The 18,803-nt window shown below is 34.9% G+C and overlaps 1 protein-coding gene across 30 annotated transcripts in view; it reads right to left on the reverse strand.

Moving 5' to 3' along the window:
• DLG1 (discs large MAGUK scaffold protein 1) overlaps positions 1 to 18,803 on the reverse strand; it is a 150,669-nt gene that overhangs the window by 2,221 nt on the left and 129,645 nt on the right. For 10 of the 30 annotated variants that reach the window (XM_035334884.1, XM_035334874.1, XM_035334886.1 and 7 more), the window contains 8 exons: positions 14,431 to 14,530; positions 11,570 to 11,611; positions 9,911 to 9,946; positions 8,353 to 8,403; positions 6,686 to 6,787; positions 6,270 to 6,442; positions 2,716 to 2,825; positions 2,249 to 2,340 (listed from right to left, as the gene is read on the reverse strand). In XM_035334884.1, the coding sequence (XP_035190775.1) occupies positions 2,249 to 2,340; positions 2,716 to 2,825; positions 6,270 to 6,442; positions 6,686 to 6,787; positions 8,353 to 8,403; positions 9,911 to 9,946; positions 11,570 to 11,611; positions 14,431 to 14,530 (706 nt within the window). Of the gene's footprint in view, positions 1 to 2,248; positions 2,341 to 2,715; positions 2,826 to 6,269; positions 6,443 to 6,685; positions 6,788 to 8,352; positions 8,404 to 9,910; positions 9,947 to 11,569; positions 11,612 to 13,701; positions 13,736 to 14,430; positions 14,531 to 18,803 lie in introns of all 30 variants that reach the window. The other 20 variants (XM_035334882.1, XM_035334883.1, XM_035334895.1 and 17 more) reach the window with 8 other exon arrangements.

Consider the following 18,803-nt stretch of genomic DNA (forward strand, 5'->3'; position numbering starts at 1 on the left):
GACCTTGGGGTTTGTACCTGAGAGCACTAGCTTTGGTTTTGGGAAAAAAGAGGATGAACTCATGGAATTTGTTGCATATTCAATAGATTAAAGTTTCATATAGTTAAAATGCAAATAATGCTCGGATTATGTTAGATATATTTCCTCCAAGGCTAGAAAATAACTAGAAATGAGCCATGACATGTTTTGACATATTAGAGAGTGAAGTGTAGTCTGGTGAGAATGAGGATGAAGTTTGAGCTTTCCTTACCACTCTTCAGCCTGAAACAGCGATTGCCATGAGATAGCAACTTATTTTTAATTAGAATTGCCACCTTAGAGTTGATAAGCTAAGAAACAAAGTCTAGCATGAAAGATAGTGTTGGAAGCAGGCCAGATGTACTACTTCGTGCGTTAATTTATTACTGCTGCTTCCAAGCTTTATTTTAATGCAAATTACTTCCCTTTTATTCATACTCATCATTCCTATCCCTTAAAAACCTCCTCCCCATCTGCAGCCCATTGTCACAGTGCCTGTGGGAGGAGGAGTCTGTTCAATTATTACAGCTCAAGTGTCATGTTCACAGCACTACAATGCACTAGAAAGGTTCAGAAACATCTTTACCTTGCTAATTAACATCCTACTTCTCTCCAGCTACGTTCAACCACATTCCTTCCAAAGCTCAACACCCTCAAAAGAGAACATGCATGTACTCTTCGTATGGTTCACTGCAGAGTTTAAGTCAGTATAAGCTTAATTAGCTGATGAAGTTGATTTCAGTTAACTCACATGATGTTGCATTTTTTTCTTAACAGATTAAGCAATGCTCACACAATGTGTTGTCCAGCCGATTCATACAGGTGGCAGCCTCCAAATGGTAAATGGGACTATATTGTCTTTAAGTATCTCAGATAGATTCAGAACAGAACTCCTGCCCTGAACTGCACTAGCGAAGACAAATCTGACCATGGGATGTTGCTATCTGCCTTTAACACAAACTTTATACTTCTAAGAAAAATGACCCACAGCACGAGGGCTCTTAAAAAGGGACCATAAGATTTTGAAGTATCTTGAACTCTGGCCCTTAATTTGCCAACAAAATTGCGTAATATAATGTCCTAACATAACCTGGGAGAATATCAGCTATTAACTAAATAGTTAATGTCCATTAAAATAAACACAACAGTTTCCTGAACAACACACCTGACATACCTGCAAGTCATTTGGTAAATGACTCTATAACAGAGAGAATTTGCAATCTATATTGGAGACTCCCACAGCTTTCTAGGTGCAGATGGATAAAGAGCTATAAGAGATGGAGAACTAGATGTAGGCTTGGGATAAACAGTGAAGGCTGCAAGGCAGCAGACAGGGGTGCCGACAAAAAAGGGAGGGACTCAAGCTGTTCATTGTGTGGGTGGCACACAACGCAGAGAACAAGGGAGCAGGAAGACAGGCTGGGAGTTTACTGGATCCTTCATCTTCCTCCCATGTGAAGCCACCATACTTTCCTGTGTCTCTGCACAGGATAAGCAGACTGTTAAGGATGTTTTGCATTTGCAGCTCTGCCTACGCATTATGGGGAAGAAGAAACTGGGCTAAGGTGATGTGTCACAAAAAGGAGGCAAACAGGGCAAACACTGAAACATTGCAAAAGAACACAACAGGAAAGAAGGGGGGGTAGTGCCTATCTCTGACAGTAATAGAAAAGGCTCGTTTCTGTCCTTTTAAAACTCCTGACTTGATCATTCTCCTCATACTGCAATCCACAATGCAAAAAAAAAAACAGTTTGAGTACTTATAACCTACCCCTTGCTGTTACAGTTAACAAACCACATTTGTGTATGCCTTGGACCTAAGTACCGTAAGGATGTCATGCCATAATACCAGAGATTTAATTACTAACATTCTTTATTTCCCAGTTTCAAAAATTGGAAGTTAAACACTAGGTAATCTCAGCTCTACAAATAAAAGCTTCAAGTATACAATATAGCAACAAAGCAAACATCTGCATTTCAATACCTAGAAAAGTGATAGAGAGCTTCAAGATTTTAAAACCTAAATTAAGCTACTGGTAATCTTTTGTATATATTAAATTCATCAGTAAAATTGGCACCAGCACAGCAGTACAAAGGTGGATCTATGATTCAAGAAAAATCACATAATCAGCCTGAAAACAAAATTCAACCTTATCTCAATGGTAAGATTACTATACGGCAAAGAATAAATTTCAACTCTGGCAAGGGAACGGTCCCAAGGAAAACAAACCTGTGAAGTGTTCAGTAAATTCTTGCTCCAGTTTCATAGCTCTCTCAAATGTCTTCCTGGCTTGTTCTTCTGTTAGGCGTTTATTCATTTCCCTGAGATTAAAAACATTATACACATAAAAAAATACCTGTAATCTTTTGAAATAAAATTTTAAGCCATTGTCTGAGAATTAACCTAATAAGAGGCAGTCTACTAAATGATGTATTTAAGTGGAGATTGTCCTGAGAATGAGCAGTTTTGACACCATGTTGTACAGAATTTTGCAGTGGTATTCATTCTTGAGCACTCTTGATTAGAAACCCAGCCTAGCAGTCCCTAGAAATTCAACCCAGGAAGTTTCCAGAGCAAAATAACTAATTAAATGTTTTTTAAAATTTGGTATTACAATTATCTTCACGTAACTTGCAGCTGGCTATTCAAATACAATGACAGTCTCAAACAATTTAGCCTGAGTCATTTTTACTCACATGATATTTTCCACTGTTTTGGGCTTAATAAAAATGGAGATTGGGTACAGCTGGGCAATCTGCAACCTTTTGATCGCATTACCAGAAACGTCAAGAATACAATGTTTACCCTAAAAAGTAAGAAAGAAAAAGGAAAATGGCAATAAGCAAAGTTTAAGTCACAGCTATGCATAGTGTAATAACTTAGAAGAGAAACCACATTTCCACTGAAGCCAACAGAATTGGAGTATCTGCATCAACGATATCAAGATTTCACCAAATCACATCAAAAATTATCACTTTAAAAATTGTATTTATTTAAAGGATCATTTAAGGATGTGGCCATGCCACACGTCAGAGAAAAACTAGATGCCTTAAGTGACATATCTAAGAGAATAACCTCCACAGATGGTGAGCACATTTGTCAATTTGTTAGATGGAACTGAATACAATACTTCTGCTCTCCCACACTGGGGAACATCAGGTTTGAGACTGTGAATGCCATTTATTTGGGCTGATATTTTTTTTTGTATCTTTTTAGAAACAAATACAACCAAATACAAAACAAATGCAACCAAATTCTTCCTCAGGTTGTTGAAACAGAATGTGGCAGGGTTTCTGTTCTCCCACTACCAGTAACTCTCCATCATCTCAGGATTTCCTCATTTCAAAGGCTCTTCCTGTTCCTTGACTCCTACCTAGATACATTTATTTCCAATCTACACATTTGTTTTTTTTCCTTTGAATAGCATATGAATAATGTGTGACATCACCATTTCAGAAAGGGATGTGGTAGAGGAAGAAGAGCAGAAAACCACTTTTGGACATCTAAAATGAGAAAATCTTTTTCTTTAGAAGGATACCTAATATGAATGACAGAATTCTCTGAGCCAGGATACAAACCCACAAGCACTAGGGAAACAAAGGTTACTTATATCATAAAACATACTTTCTGAACTCCTGGGAGATCATTCTTGGAGGGCACAATCAAGAACAAGGAAGTAACTGCAGTCTGGAATGCCTGACACATTTCTGTCTCCGGGCAGAAGGGATCACCATGTCCACTTACATTTAATCCTTTGCATAACAAAGACTACAGAATTTTATTTCAGGAATTCTTAAAGAGGATAGAAATATTCTTCCCACGTGAGCAATACAAAACTGTTTGCTTTCAACTATTTCCAAGATCCGGTCCATGGATATGGATGCTGACTGGTATCACTTAAATGAAGCCTTTGTATATTCTAGCACAGTACTTTACTACACATGCTGACCTGTCCACATCTTTCATATGGCTTCTCTCCAAATGTGGCATGTGCTCTGGGAACAGAGAATTAAGAGCATTATCAGGCCCGTGTTCCCTTTTGTGATAGGACTATTAGTATTTGCCATGTTCGATCCAACAACTTATGCCAGGTGTTGAAAGACATTGGACAAATGACAGAAGGCTGGATTGCCAGCACAGCAGAGGTGCTGGACCTTATAGAATACAACTGTGATCATTTACTCCAAACTGATAGTGAACATGCATTAAAAGTGCCCTCCAGCTCAGGGGTTTGCAAGCTGCTAGTGGTAACAAAGGAAGGAAGGTATGAAAATTCCTTTCAAGAGAAGATTTGGAAGACAAGGAAAAGAAACGCTAGTACTTCATGATGCAATTATCACATTGTCATTCACGGAAGCTATTGTGCTCTTTGTATTGTGCAATTAAACAATTTAAGTATTTTTATTTCCTTATTTACACTGCATTTGATTGAGAAACACAGCATAGCATTCAGTTCCTTTTACAATAACTAAGCAATGGTATCAAAAAGCATCTTAGTTGTGCCCATTACAGGTAATGACATAAGAGGGATAGGTATCAGCTGGAAGGAGAGCAAACAAACACAATTTAAAGCTGTTGCAAGAATATATTTCTGGTGGTTCTGGGGTAATTGCAATCAATTCTGCCAGGTTTGCCCCTATATTCATCACAAAATACTTGGAAGTTGTGTTCTATGTCCCAGCAATAAGACTCACTGAAGAGACTCAGCTCATAAGGGAGAGAGGAAGACAAGAAGGTTAGGTTAAGAGTTGGACTTGATGACCTTAGAGGTCTTTTCCAACCTAAATGATTCTGTGATTCTAAGGAAGGAGTAGCACCAGACCAACCAGTTTGCACCCCTGCCATAATTATGAAGTCAAGTTCGGAAGGACTGGCTGTTGTATCCCAGCAGAATAACGTTAGTTGGAACTGAGAAATAGCTGCATGTACCCAAATTCCCAGCATGGAGTCACCTGGCAGTACTTTGTTCTTGATGTTAATTCACAAAAAAATCACAATCATTTTGTGTCCTAATAATCTCACTAGATGGGCATAAGAGCCAATCAGCCAATTTCAGGTCTAGAATTGAACTAAAGATGGTATCTGTGCAACCACTTGAAGCAAATGCTAACAAGTTTGTAACATTTAAGCTGTTCAATGAATAGTTTCATCATTTAATGACATATGAAAGCTTTACAACTTCATCCAGCCTCCCCAAGTATTGTTCATTTCCTTTAATGATTTTGTAATCAATTTCTTTTTCTTTAATTTTTTCCCCATCTACCACTGGACCAGACTGTATTCCATAGGGTTGGTAAGACAGCAGAAAAAAACTTCATCATATGAACCACAAAATTTCACCACTTTCTCCCTGTTTTTGATTCCAGTAAATTACTCCTTCCTGAAATAACAATACTTATCCATTCGGCCAGAATGGTTTACACTTCTTTCCCAAGGACTAACTACTCTCCCATGTCACACAGATTAACCACACTTACCCTCTGTGTGTCCAAACAGAAAGTGCTCATGCTTATGAGTTCCCACCTAGAAAATAGCTGTTTTTTCTTTCATACAGATCAGATATTCTCTAGTGTAAATGCACTGTATTTGTAAGTTAACTAGAACAACATTCATCAACCTAATGTGAAACATTTGCAAAGCATTTTCACAAATCCTTTCTCTTTAAAACAAACATTGTACTCTTATAAATGGGATTCCTTTCTTATTTCAGGGATTTCAAATAAATACTTGCAAGAAATAGTTAGTGAAAACATGTTCAAGACAAAAACAATGAAGAAAACAGCCTTCAAAATGTAGTGGCATTCATGTAAGCAGTTTTTCTAAAACAGTATACTACATTCACTCTCTCTTTTGTAAAATAAATCCATGGAGGGCACACGGATTTAGGATTTTTTTCCACACAGGTCTATATCATCAAATGGATCATTGTATTAATCAACTCCACCACCACTATTCTTAATTAATGAACTATGTATGCAAACTAATTAGCCTCTAATTCCAATGATTTTCCACCCTATTCTCTTTTTATAACAAGACAAAAACTACAGTTGCCCTTTTCCAGTAATTTAATCACAATGCTTTCTTTATTTCTCTTAAATGCATTTGTGACAATGTACCTTGTTTCTGGTTTTGTACAAAGTCATTTTAAGGTTACAGAGTTCCTAGTGGCTTCTTGCCATTCTTCTCTTTTCCCCTTTCAGTACAATCAGATAATCACCTCAGTAAATGAAAGTAACTGGCACTGATTTACCTTTTCTGCTACTTCTCGCACTGATTGGACACTTGTTCCATAAAGATGATTATTGTACTGGCCAGCTTCAATGAATTTGTGATCCTGAATATCCTTCTCCATTTGCTCTCGAGAAGTGACAAAATGGTAATCACGTCCATCCACCTCATAATCTCGTTTTGGTCTAGTAGTATCTTTAAATATAAACCAGTAATTTTTAAAGCAAAGCAAGAAATAGTGACTTTTTTCCCCTACAACATCCAAAAATAGTCTTCCATTTATAATGCAAAATTGTCACAAGCAAAAAGATGATTGACAAGATAGCTCTTACAAAGTTTAGACAATATATTAAGTTTTAAAACTCAATATACAGAGGGTAAGTCTATCAAGAAAGTAGCAAAAGACACAGAATTGTTTTAGTATTTGCTGACACTTACGTGGAACACAAGAGCCAAATTTGTCTGGAAATTCTGAGATCAGATCATCATTTATTCTGTCCTTCATGGGTCCCAAAACAATCACAGGTCGAGTATAGTTGACTATTAAGCATAAAGAAATAAAATAAGTTACATTTCAATGAGATTACTACCCTTTAAAGTTCAGCAAAATAAACTTTTTCATATGGTAACAGTCTTAACATTTAAAAGAATATGTACTCCTAAAAAGAAAAAATCAGTTGAAGAATGTATATTAACTAAGGTAGCAGTCAAAGATGTCAGATAATTACACTCAAGTAACTACTCTGGGTGACTGCTAAAGATGAGGCTTGAATTATGAAGCCTTGAGGAAAAAATAAACTTTTCACAAAGTAATATCCTTCATTTTAATGAAAAGAGCAAAATGAGAAGTTTGAAAATCTTTTCAATTCAAGGAGAGTTCTTAAAATTTGAGTTCTCTGTTGGGAAAAGCTTCTTTATTACTTCCAAGACTACCACTTAAATACTTGCATATGAAAACATTCAACTATAGCTTCTTTAACTACTAACACCCCTATAAAATGAACTATATATAAGCACATTTTAAAATGTGCTTCATTTGTTAGATAGTAATAAACGGCTTTTCATTGGAATTTTAGGACAAGCAGAAGATATCTAATTATACTGCAAGTGCCATGAAGACAATAATGTCTAAATATCTAGTCATTAGCATATCATTTCAGCTGTATAAATTTCAGTTTTAGGTTCAATCTGTCATTAGTACACAAGTAAAACCAAGTTAAAGTTTGACCTATAAGATACGTTTTTAATTTAACTCCTGGAACTAATTCGTTCCAGTGGTACTAATATATTCCTATAAGAATTCTCTTAGATCCTATTAATTCCATTTGTGTATGATGTATATTTACTTTGTTTGTTACCGTATTTTTATAGGTACTATAAAAACAGTACCTTTTTACAAATTATATTTCTAAATAAATGAGCAGTGTATCAGATGATGTAAATCAATGTGGTAAATAGAAAGAGTAAAAATTCAACTTCTATTATACACAATGAAGCATGACCACGACCAAGGTGAAAAAGAAATGAAAGGATCTCATTAAAAATCAGCAAAAAAAAAAAAAATCTAAATTCATATGTGATGAGGTGTTTTCTTCTATATTAATTTTCATTTCATTATTTTTTTCTGAAAACTTTTATTTGGCAATTTCTAACCAAATAAGCCATATAAGAAGCACATAGAGAAATGAGACTGCAATGAAACACTTCAACTAAAGTTTGCTACAATAGACAAATAATCTGATACAATTTTTGCTGTGACAAAAAAAGGAACAGCAATAGTAGGATTGCCAAAGCAATATTAAACTGAAGCAAACTTATTTCTGATGTTCACACTGATGTAACTTCAATATACCCTATTTTCCTTACACAATATAAACCACATAATGGAAAGAAGCAATGTTAATTAGCACACCTTTGGATTACGTGCTAAATAATATATCAATAGTATTTAATAATTTATGCCTCTATGCTTTATTCGTTTTAATAATGATAGGAAAAATTTTTAAAAAACAGTGAAGAAGTTTATTATGGTGCTCAATACATAAGGGCACATAGAGCATTCTGATACTTCAGGATGAATATTGTGTGAATTGAGATCTACAAACCTTCTTGTTGATTGACAGGTTCATATGACAACACATATTCCTCTTGGCCGCCTAAAAATATGAATGCAAAGAAATATCTATGTATTGCTTTTCTAAACCAATAATATTTACAGTGAGTCATTTAATGAACCACAATGATATAGACATTCTGCAGTAAAATATGCATTACAATGATACTGATGGAGGACATTTTTCAAGAGTGATGAATTATAAAAATTGCAAAGATAAGCCAAACAAAATTTTAAAAGCATAAGACACATACAGTATAGTTTCTTCAGGTATATTAGCATGTCAAGCACAAATGTTTTAAAGCATTATTGAAATGCTCTTACGTTTCCCTGAACAAAATGCATGCATGGTACCATTCACTGCTAGAGGCAATGCTACCGTCATCATTAGCATTTTCCATACTTTGAAGCCAGCTTGTACAGCATTTTCCTATACTTAGACAGAGCTAAAAACATGTATGTCAAGGTGTAAATCTCTTCCAGTAAATTTTTCATTAAGTGGCATTTATATAAACATTTTCAACCACTTCAGTTCCACAACAAAATATAATGTTGTCTCTACAACGTAACTACTATTTTATTAGGGATTTTTGAAAGATGAATTTGAAAATGAAGAATGTTTTGTATTGTTCTCAGCTTCAGAAAGCACATTAGCAGTGAATGAAACTACAAGAACTAAATTTTGACCTTTGACAGCTGCAAGTTTCTTAAATGTTAGTGAAAGCATCTGAAATATACCTCAGTTGCCATCTCTCTAAAAGAACATTTCTAGTCCAATAAAATATCTCAGAGTAGTATTTCTTGCACAGGAATCACTAAAAATCAATTTCATGACAGCAGAGAATTTATAATTCAGAATGCACAAGCTTAAATTGTATGACGAAACTACGAACTTTGAATAGAATACAGAGCTTCAATAACTCACTTGTGTAGTTTTTACAACACTCTTTGGAATTCATACAGAGATACACACTAATGCTATACCAGTCTTACAGAAACAGATGGCAGATGAAGGCTTTTATAAATTCATATATTGCTTCTATATATACGTTCTTTGTTTGATAGCAAAGACCACTGATCTTTTAAATTTGAACTTTACAATCTCTAAGAGAAATAAGATTTCTCTTACTTGTAAAAATTTGCATTCCAACTGTGCTACAGCAATACATGAACGAGATTTTAATTTAAGGTATTGCAAGTGAGGAATACATTAAGACAGACATGGAAACATGCAACCTGTACATTTTAATATCTCAAAAAGTCATTCATGCAAATGGATTTTAGAAGGACAGTATATACTTTCAGAACCCTTTTTAGGCTAGAGAGAAGAATAGGGAGTCACTGACTATGAACTCATCTATGAAATATCCAGCTAACATATAATTAGATACTTCTATGGAAAAGTCACATTGCTATAAGGTCAAAAATTAGTTAAGCAAACTATTAAAGGTATAATAACAAGTATAAAGCATTCCCTGATTGAGGGCCAAAAGTATATATTGTCATTGCTTTTTCAATACTGTGGAAAAATGAATATTAATAGAATGAACCTTTTGAACAACCGTACTCATCTGTAATCAAGATAACTTTCATATTAGACAGCAGTAAAAAGAAATTAAAAAAATTATTTTAATAAAAAGGGCTTGGAATTACACAATTGGATTAGCAAATCCATGACATTCATAGTAAAATCAGGGCTTCTCAGGTAATAAAGATGTAAAAAGCTAACCAGTAATACCCATAATGAGCTTAAAACGTAAAGAAAGCAAGCTCTTAATAAAGCAAGGTTTTTCCTCAAAAAACTTGGCAGCAAATTTATGGAGAAACAGTTACAGTTAGATAGCTATAATGGCACATCATTAAAAATGGTTAAAATTTGTAAGTTAGTCATATAGGCAACAGCAACTTCGATACATGCTTAAATCTGTGTTATTCTCAGTGAACATGAATGCCATGAATGCCTCCCCGCCTTTTATTTTTTTTTGCAATTAGTCTACGACAGAGCTAAGCATTGTAAGCACTGAGGATTTTTGTACACATATAAATTCTCTCATTAAATGTAATCATCTGTATGAAAAATCGTGGCTCATTACTCCTGACAATATCTGCAGCTTCCAAACAGATGTAACTGTTCGTGAACCACTTTCCTCATTACCCTAACATAAACGATATCTGTTTCTAAAGTGCCTCTTACACAGTTAACACGCATCCAGGAGCAGATCAGTGAGCCACTTTGTCACACTGCTTGACTTTTACTGTTCTTTTTTTCTGTTCCTCTTCAAATCCTCAGTGTTTTTGTCTTCCTGCTCTGCTCTATCCCAGGTTTCAGGTGTGAACTCAGCAACCTTATCTAGGACTTGTTCACTGGAAATGACCAATGGGACTGAAATGGGACAGTTCCCCGCCCCCTCTTTTTTAAAACAAGAAAGCGTTGTAGAGCAGCAGCATCTAGCATATTACACTATTACACACTGGGAGCATGTACTGTTCTTGTAGCTTGGGTAGAGGTAAATAGTGCTTTAGCTTGGGTTAGTAAAAAAGCTAATTCAGCCTAGTACTTAAAAGATATACTGGGGGTGGGGGCACGCACACAAGCGTGGAGCTAGCATGCTAATTTATCATAACTGATTCCAGCAACTAACATGTGTCGTATGCTTTGAAGACTATTCAGACTAAGCACCCACGCTTGACAAAATAGAGAGATGAAAGCTGAAAAGCAAGGGTAAATACATGTTTGCTCATCTTCACTTTCATTAGAAGCATCTATTTGTTATATTTGATAGTTATTACACTATTTAACAGATCACACAGTTTGGTTATGCTCTCAGTTATTAAGCTCCACTACATACAATTATATTTGTGAACATTAAATGCACGTTTGGCTTTTAACAGCTGTAGCTAGCATGCATATTTTTTTTTTAAAAAAATAGGAATTAATTCAAATTAAGCTGAACTAAGACAATCATAAACCACAAAAAATATCCATGAAGGAGGTTTGCAATGATTCTCTCTAGTCAGTTAAAAAAAAAAAAAAAAAAAGAAAAAAAAGCAAATTTTGCAGTACCCAACAAACACATGAACATGGATTTCACCTGAAGCGTACTGTGAAGTTCTATTTAACATGTAAATACCCAGAAAAGACAGACAGACAAAAACAAAGAGCTACTAAACAAAGGTTCTAAATAAACAAAGAACTTAAAAACACTTACGGTAACTACTTTCACTATCGCTGGCATTAGAGGTTACATGCTCTGAAATTGCAACACAATGGAAAAAAATAAGGAACACACACTAATGGCATGAGTTCAAAGGAAAGCAAACTGACAAAAGTAATCCAGATGGAAGACAACAATGATATCAAAATGCTCAAATCAATACATACTGCATATAAAAGTTTTAAGGTACTTCTCATAGCTCTCGGGATCAAGCTTAATTTCACACAAAAGGAATGGATGTTAATAAAAAGAAAAAACATTAAATAGCACATCAAAATAAGATTATGAAAAGTACACTAATTCACATTTCACATGCAACCCTGCAAATTTTTCATTTTCACTTCAAAATTCGTTTTGTTGTGCAAGACCTATGGGATCCTGAATTTCATTTTTTATGTAGGCAATTTATTGATTTTATTAAGTCCTGAAACATGTTCCAGGAAATATAGTTAAGCGCCTTCAATAACAGACACTCAGCTGCAGCATTGTTTCCTCTAATAAGGATTTAGTACTCAAAAGCTCCTGACTTTTATTCTAGAGCATCTGTACGAATTTCATGTCTTTTTCGCAGTAATCAAAATATTTCAGTAACTTTAAGCTATAATGTATATTTACTTTAATCTGTGTGTAACAGAAAGCAATAAACATGTTTATGACAAAAATTAACTGAAGAACATCAGATATCAATCTATTCTGCTACCTGAAAATTGTACAAATCTAGAGAACAAATGTCAATTTTGACACTTTTGACACTTTATTTCTGTGCAGGAGAAAACATATTTACAAATGTTTTTGAGTACCAGAAATTTGGACCTACTTCCATTTCATTTTCTTGCTTTGGGAAAAGAATGCCCATATAGGCATGGAAGACAAAAATAAATGTTTAACAGCCTCATGACAGAACATAATAGAATTGCCTTCCAGGGGAGACATTGTACTAGTCAATTAAGAACACAGGTTGTGATAAACTGATAACTGGTCTATTGTAGCAAGCAGTTTTGCAGAGTCTAGGTAGTATTGCTCTATTAAGCATGGTAAGGCAGTTTCCAAAAGTTGGACTGCTGAAAAGAAAGGCTCAAAATAGACATCTGTCTTTTTACAGAACCACCTAGTGATATTTGTGGATGTTATTACATAATTTAATGATTATAAGGCCATAGAAGTTGATTATGATTGGTATTCTGCTCCAGACTTTCATCTCCTTGAAACTGATTTCAGAAATGGAAGATAAATTTTATTGCTACCAGCATTTTTATTTACTTAAGTGACTGAGGCCAGGCATAGAAGTATCCTACTTCCCATGTGTAATTTCAGGAACACTGAGCATAACATAGAAGATAATTATAAAGGGAACAGTTACGCCCTTGGAAGAAACGTTACCTTTAGTGACTAATTTTACTATCCCATAAGCACCTAACAATCTACTTGTTTAATATCTGTCATGAAAGAAATGTTATGACTGTTTATTTTAGTCCAGAGGTGATATCTGTGTACACAGATCTGTTACAATATTCAGCAACTTTTGAATCTTGCTGTATTCAATCAGTTACCAGGCATTTCTACAGGAAACAAAATGAATGTTTATGTGTCTCCTTTATCAGCTACCCCTATACCTAGTCAGCAGTGGTTTAAGAGCATCATAAGAGTTCAGAGAAAAACTCCCATGGCATCTGTTAAGGAAGGCTTTTCTTTGTCTTGTTTTTAAAGAGCTGAAGATATCCATCACCTAGAAAGAGGACTGCCAGCTACTTAAATTATGACAACAGTTGTGCTATGAACGTGAAAAGTAATTTTTTAAAATAATAAAACACAAAAACAATACTAAAATGACATTAGCGAAATGTATCAACAAATTTACAAATACAGTCACTTTCAAGGACAAATAAGTAAGTGCCGGTAAGCTTCTAAACAATGACAACAAAAACACACTAATGTCATAATCACTTAAAAAGTAACATGTTCCTGAAAGCAAAAATCCCCAGAACATTACAAACCAGAAAAATCTTATGAAACATTTTTAGTCAACCTCCTTATGCCAGTAGAGCGCCAGTCTCAAAGAGATCTGCTTTAAAAAAAAGTTTTTCAGATGGAGGTTAAAGTAACTTGGGAGTATTTTGATCACTTACTCAGGCCTTTTGATCCCATGTCGTCAGGGACCTCCTGCAGAGTAGTCCCCAGAGGGCAAGCAATAAAAAGACAATCACAAAGAAAATAATTGTCAGTAATATATAAAATTGGCGCTACGACAGGAGACAGTTCCCAGAACATCACAGGGGAAGATAAGTCCATAGGATTTAACCAGACTGGCACATGAAGTGTTATCACTGGTGCAAATGGCAGAGACTGCAGCTTATAACAGACCTGGTCTGAGTCAGCAAAAATACTTTTTGAGAAGACTTCTTTTTTTTTTTTTAGTGCAGGCAACAACAGAGTCAAAGTACTTTCTCTTCATTAAGGAAAGCAAATTAGAATATAATGACTTTGAAGCTACCAGTCTAAAGGGACTGACTGGAGAGCCTGGTAAACTCAGCCATACTTGCTTTGCTGCTCCGCACTCTCCTCAGTGAGGCCTGAGGAACCATTACTGACAGCACTGGAGAGCTGTTACCTCCTCCAGTTATACATACTTATTCAACAGTATTATCCAGTTTACTACAAACTGGGACATTCTTTGGTTACAATTTACCTAAAGAGCAAACAAATGATTGCACTGATTTTATAAACTGGTTTGTCATTTGCACATCGAGCTTGTTAGCCTGTTGCAGCTCATGAAACTGTCTCCATAGTAACACCCTACTGCAATCTAGCAGGCCCTTCTACGTGTGCTTTTCTCTCATTGAGTGCCACATACTTACGGTCAATATCACTGGTTTCCTGCTCACTCTGGTCCTTGTTCTTGTAGAAGGGAAATTTTCGGGAAAAGAGGTTCTTTTTACGCTTGTCATTGAATGACTGCTGAAGAAGAGAAGGAGGGGCAAAACAAAGGATGTCTAATTCTGTGTGAACAAAGGCCCAGACCAGCAGCTTTGTGGAAGCTGACTCCTATAACCACATTATGCAGTGCATATTCCAATTTAACAGTGTCTTCTCAGCTCATATAAAGTAGAGAGAGATCGGGAATCATGGCTTTGCTCACCCCCTCTGTATTTCACATGCTTACTTCCAAAAGAATTGTCAGGCTGGTTTACCCTGTGAGGCCTGACCTGTATTTCACAAACAGGCTTGCTGTGAGTATAACAAGATGTGAAAAACTAGGCTGCCAAAACATGGCCAAACCAGAATGAACTCAAAGCCAATTAAATCATGGATATTATCTAATTTAGGGATTACAGCCACTCAAAAAAAAAAAAAAAAAAAAAAAAAAGGCCAGATATTTACACATGCTTTTTACAAACAAGTGGCACCATAACAGCTCACCAGAAACACCTGCCAGTGTTACCCATCTGAAAAGGCAAAACTGTAAATACTTTGGTGATAGCTGCTAAATAAAATACCACAGAACAACAAAAAAGTAAAGTTAAAAGCTAGCACTGTCTTGAATTCTCTTATGGTAAAATTATGAAAGTAACAGTGAAATAGAAAAAAAAAAAAGGGGGTGGGGGTAGGGGGGAAGTGTCTCTCTAAAATATCCAGGAGAGGAAAAAAAAAAGAAAAGAAAAAAAAAAAGTATTTGTTTCAATCTTTCATTATTGCAATTCATTACAAGTTTATTGAAAAAAATGACTTCGTTCTCAGAAAGTCTGCATCCCCGTACCAATGCCCACTTTCAAAAGATACCAACTCATTTGTTTACTGTAGTAATTATTGTTCAGCTGTGCATTTATAGCTAAGAACTCTAACATGAAAATGCCTGCATGTCCAAGTCCCATACTCAGCAACTGCTGATGTTAGCTGCTAAGAAAATTTCTTGAGCTACCAATACAGACATATGTATTTCTGCCCATTTGCATATCAACTATTATCGTGCTTCTTGTTTAAGCGATGGATGGCATGAATGTATTTTCATTCATGTATCTGTATGCTTACAGGTACAATTACTAAAACATAAATGTTTTAGTCATCTGTCATGTCTTTTGCTGGAGACATTATGTGACTACAGCACCTTTAGCTTACTGTTCTATAGAAAGTAAATAAAGAACCATGATGTATAAATAGGTCAGTAACACTTCTTACTGTAATCACGCACAGAACTTTAGGTACACCTAATTTCATGCTAGCTGAAATTTCTTTTTTCCTTTAGGCATAAGTGAATCGTCTAAGCAGTTCTGCCAGGCTACGTAATTGGCCATGTTTGTGTCATTTTGTTTGTAGAAATTCTATTACTGGGAGAACAGCAGAAGTAGGAAAATGACCAGCTTGGTTTTGAGATCTTACAGTGCTGGGGCACTACTTATTTGTAAGCCAAACACAGCTGATATGCCACAGGAAGTGATAAAACTTCCGCAGAACCATTTTTAAAAAGCTACTTTTAGAAATAACCAAAATATATTCAATTCACACATTAAAAGATCCTATTAACAGCTATTTCTAAAGCATGTTTATTTTCAATTATTGTCTATCTTATTTAATCCAGTGGGAGTTCATCTTATTATATGCAACATGGTTGCAAGAAGTTATGCTACCTTTGCTATCAGCACCAAGGATGGAATGAAATACAGTAATACATAGGAGTCATAAAGGACAGTGTTTTTCATATTGTGGCCCACATTCTTTGGTACAAGTACAAAACAAGAATTTGGCCTTCCTGAAGAGAATACCTATAGTGCAACACAAGCTGCGTCCTGCTCCAAGTATTAACAATCCTTCTGGCCATCTGTTTTAATACAGACTTGCTTGGCAATATCACCCAGTAAAAAATCTAGTGATATTTTTGCTACCACTGTCAAAGGAGTTCACTTTAAACTACCAGAGGTAGAGGCATATTGTACCGTAGGAGCACCATTGGTGTCATGAGCACAAAGCTCTGGTGATAGCAATACTGTTTTTAGTAGTAGCCAAAAGACCTTTAATTGGCTGGCATCTGTGTTCCACTAAAACTGTTATTCCACTGTAAGAGCTGGTAACCTATCAACCTCACACATGGACAAAAAAACTGTTTCAAGCCAACCATATGCTTGTAGGAACCATGGTTGGCATTGGCAAAGTTTTGGGTTATGGTCCTCTTGACCTTCTTTATCTGAAACCAACAAGTCATTGGAATTGACTTCTCATAACCAGAAACATTACTGGAATCTACAGAACGAGGGTGACGAAGAACTATGCCCAAAGGAGTAGATCTTTGCTGAGCATACTGAAAAATACTGTAACATGAATTCTGAGAGGCAGAAGTCTCATGTCTATGTTATTGCCTCATTGGAACAAGACCCTCAGTTTGGGCAAAATAATATGTAAATAAGAAATAATAACAAAGCAAAAATGGTGCAGTTTTTTGGGGGTGGTGAGATTTTGCAATTTGTATAATTAGAAGACGTAGCTAATGCTTTTACTTCATAAAGGATAACCACTTTCTTCATTTTAGTTTTGAAAATATTTCATAATACTAATAATTTTAACCTTCTCTATAGGAAGTCTTACTGAAGTAATATTAACTTTCACATACTGCATGTATAATGGTCAGAGTCAGTTCCATTGCCAAAAAAAAAGAAATTAAAGGTAATATTGTACTGATTTTGAATAAAAGATTAGCCAATAGATTATTTTTAAAAGATACCATGATTATAAAAAGCTGGAGAGAATTGCTTATTAGTTGCAAATGCATAGTAATTGTATTAAATTTTTCATAAGCCCACTGCAAATCATGAACAGGCATCATAAGCAAGAATATATTAAAACAGAAGCAGCACAGAAAGTGAAGTAAATGCTTATATGAAAGGAACAAACAAAAAAATAAACAGTTCTGCTCCAGTTTCTTAGTGTTCCTTAAAATGAAAGGAACATAGATTTTAATGTTTGCCATCACTAGGGTTATTCTTTAAGGTTTTAATGTAGAACTTTTGACTAATTGTTCAAAGTTGGTATTTCATACTGTCCACGGAGAATTAGCAGACACAGTAATGCACACAGTCCATGAAGACATGTATGTTGCAGACAACTTACTGGGAAAAATACCGCCATGACAAATACAGGAAGAATAATTTAAAGAGAAACTATAATGTTAAAACATTTACAGCTGAAGCAAAAGGTTGTGAACAAGTGTAAGAGTGTTTGCAAAATGAAGTGTTACTAAGGAAAAAGAACTGCAGTTCTGTATCAATGGCAAGCGTAGTTGCTTTTCCACTCAGTTTTCCATGCATATCTTTGGTGCTGTTAGTACACAGTGATTGTGTACTAACTCTTCCATTATCAAAATGCTATTTCAAATACATAGCTAATTAAGTGTTTACAGTTTATTGGTAGACAAACTACAAAAACATGCAATTATCTTCTCAAAGCACATTGTAATATTTGAAAAATTACTTAATGTAGTTTAAACAATCTAAGTTATTTAAGCCATTTGTTTTTCATGTGACCTCTAAAAAGTGAACTCAAAATATAAAAATGAGCAGGTTAAGAATTACCACATCAGTTGACAACATTTTATTCCAATATGAAAATATGAATGTACCAAAACAGGGAAAAGAAAATTAAATGCAAATAATCAAAGTAATCCTCAATGCAGGACTGTAACTGAAGATATTGATTTCACTTTACATAATACTGTTACCAAAAAAAATTGTCATTTTCTTCATTAGTAAACTAAACAAACTTTTACCATGTAGCAGAGGAATGCACATATGGATTTGGATTCTTCAAAGTATCCAGATAAATTACTGAAGACTTAACACTTTATGCTTGATTTTTGAAATTATGAAAACACTATAACTAAAATTAATGACAAAAAAATCTTTTGCATCTACAATAATAAATAATGTTACAGCATCGCGCTATTTGAAAAAAGTACCTAAAAGAAATAGCTTCCTCAGGAACTAAGAGCATATTTCAGATTTTTTTTTTATAGATGGCAGTATATTTTTACTTTAGAAGGTTCTTACACCTAAAATGCATATATCTAAGTGTTGAAATTACCAGTTATAATATTGGTAAAAACTGTGAGGTTATGAAATTGTTTATCTTACTTCAAAACAGCCATTACATTGGCTGGGGGGGGGGGGGGGGGGGGGGGCAACCACAAAAAAAAAAAAAAAAAAAAAAAAAGCTTTTAATTTATTATATTTTGAATATACAAGGC

This window comes from Oxyura jamaicensis, chromosome 9 (genome assembly GCF_011077185.1).
Source record: "Oxyura jamaicensis isolate SHBP4307 breed ruddy duck chromosome 9, BPBGC_Ojam_1.0, whole genome shotgun sequence".
In the NCBI taxonomy this organism is placed as follows: domain Eukaryota; kingdom Metazoa; phylum Chordata; class Aves; order Anseriformes; family Anatidae; genus Oxyura; species Oxyura jamaicensis.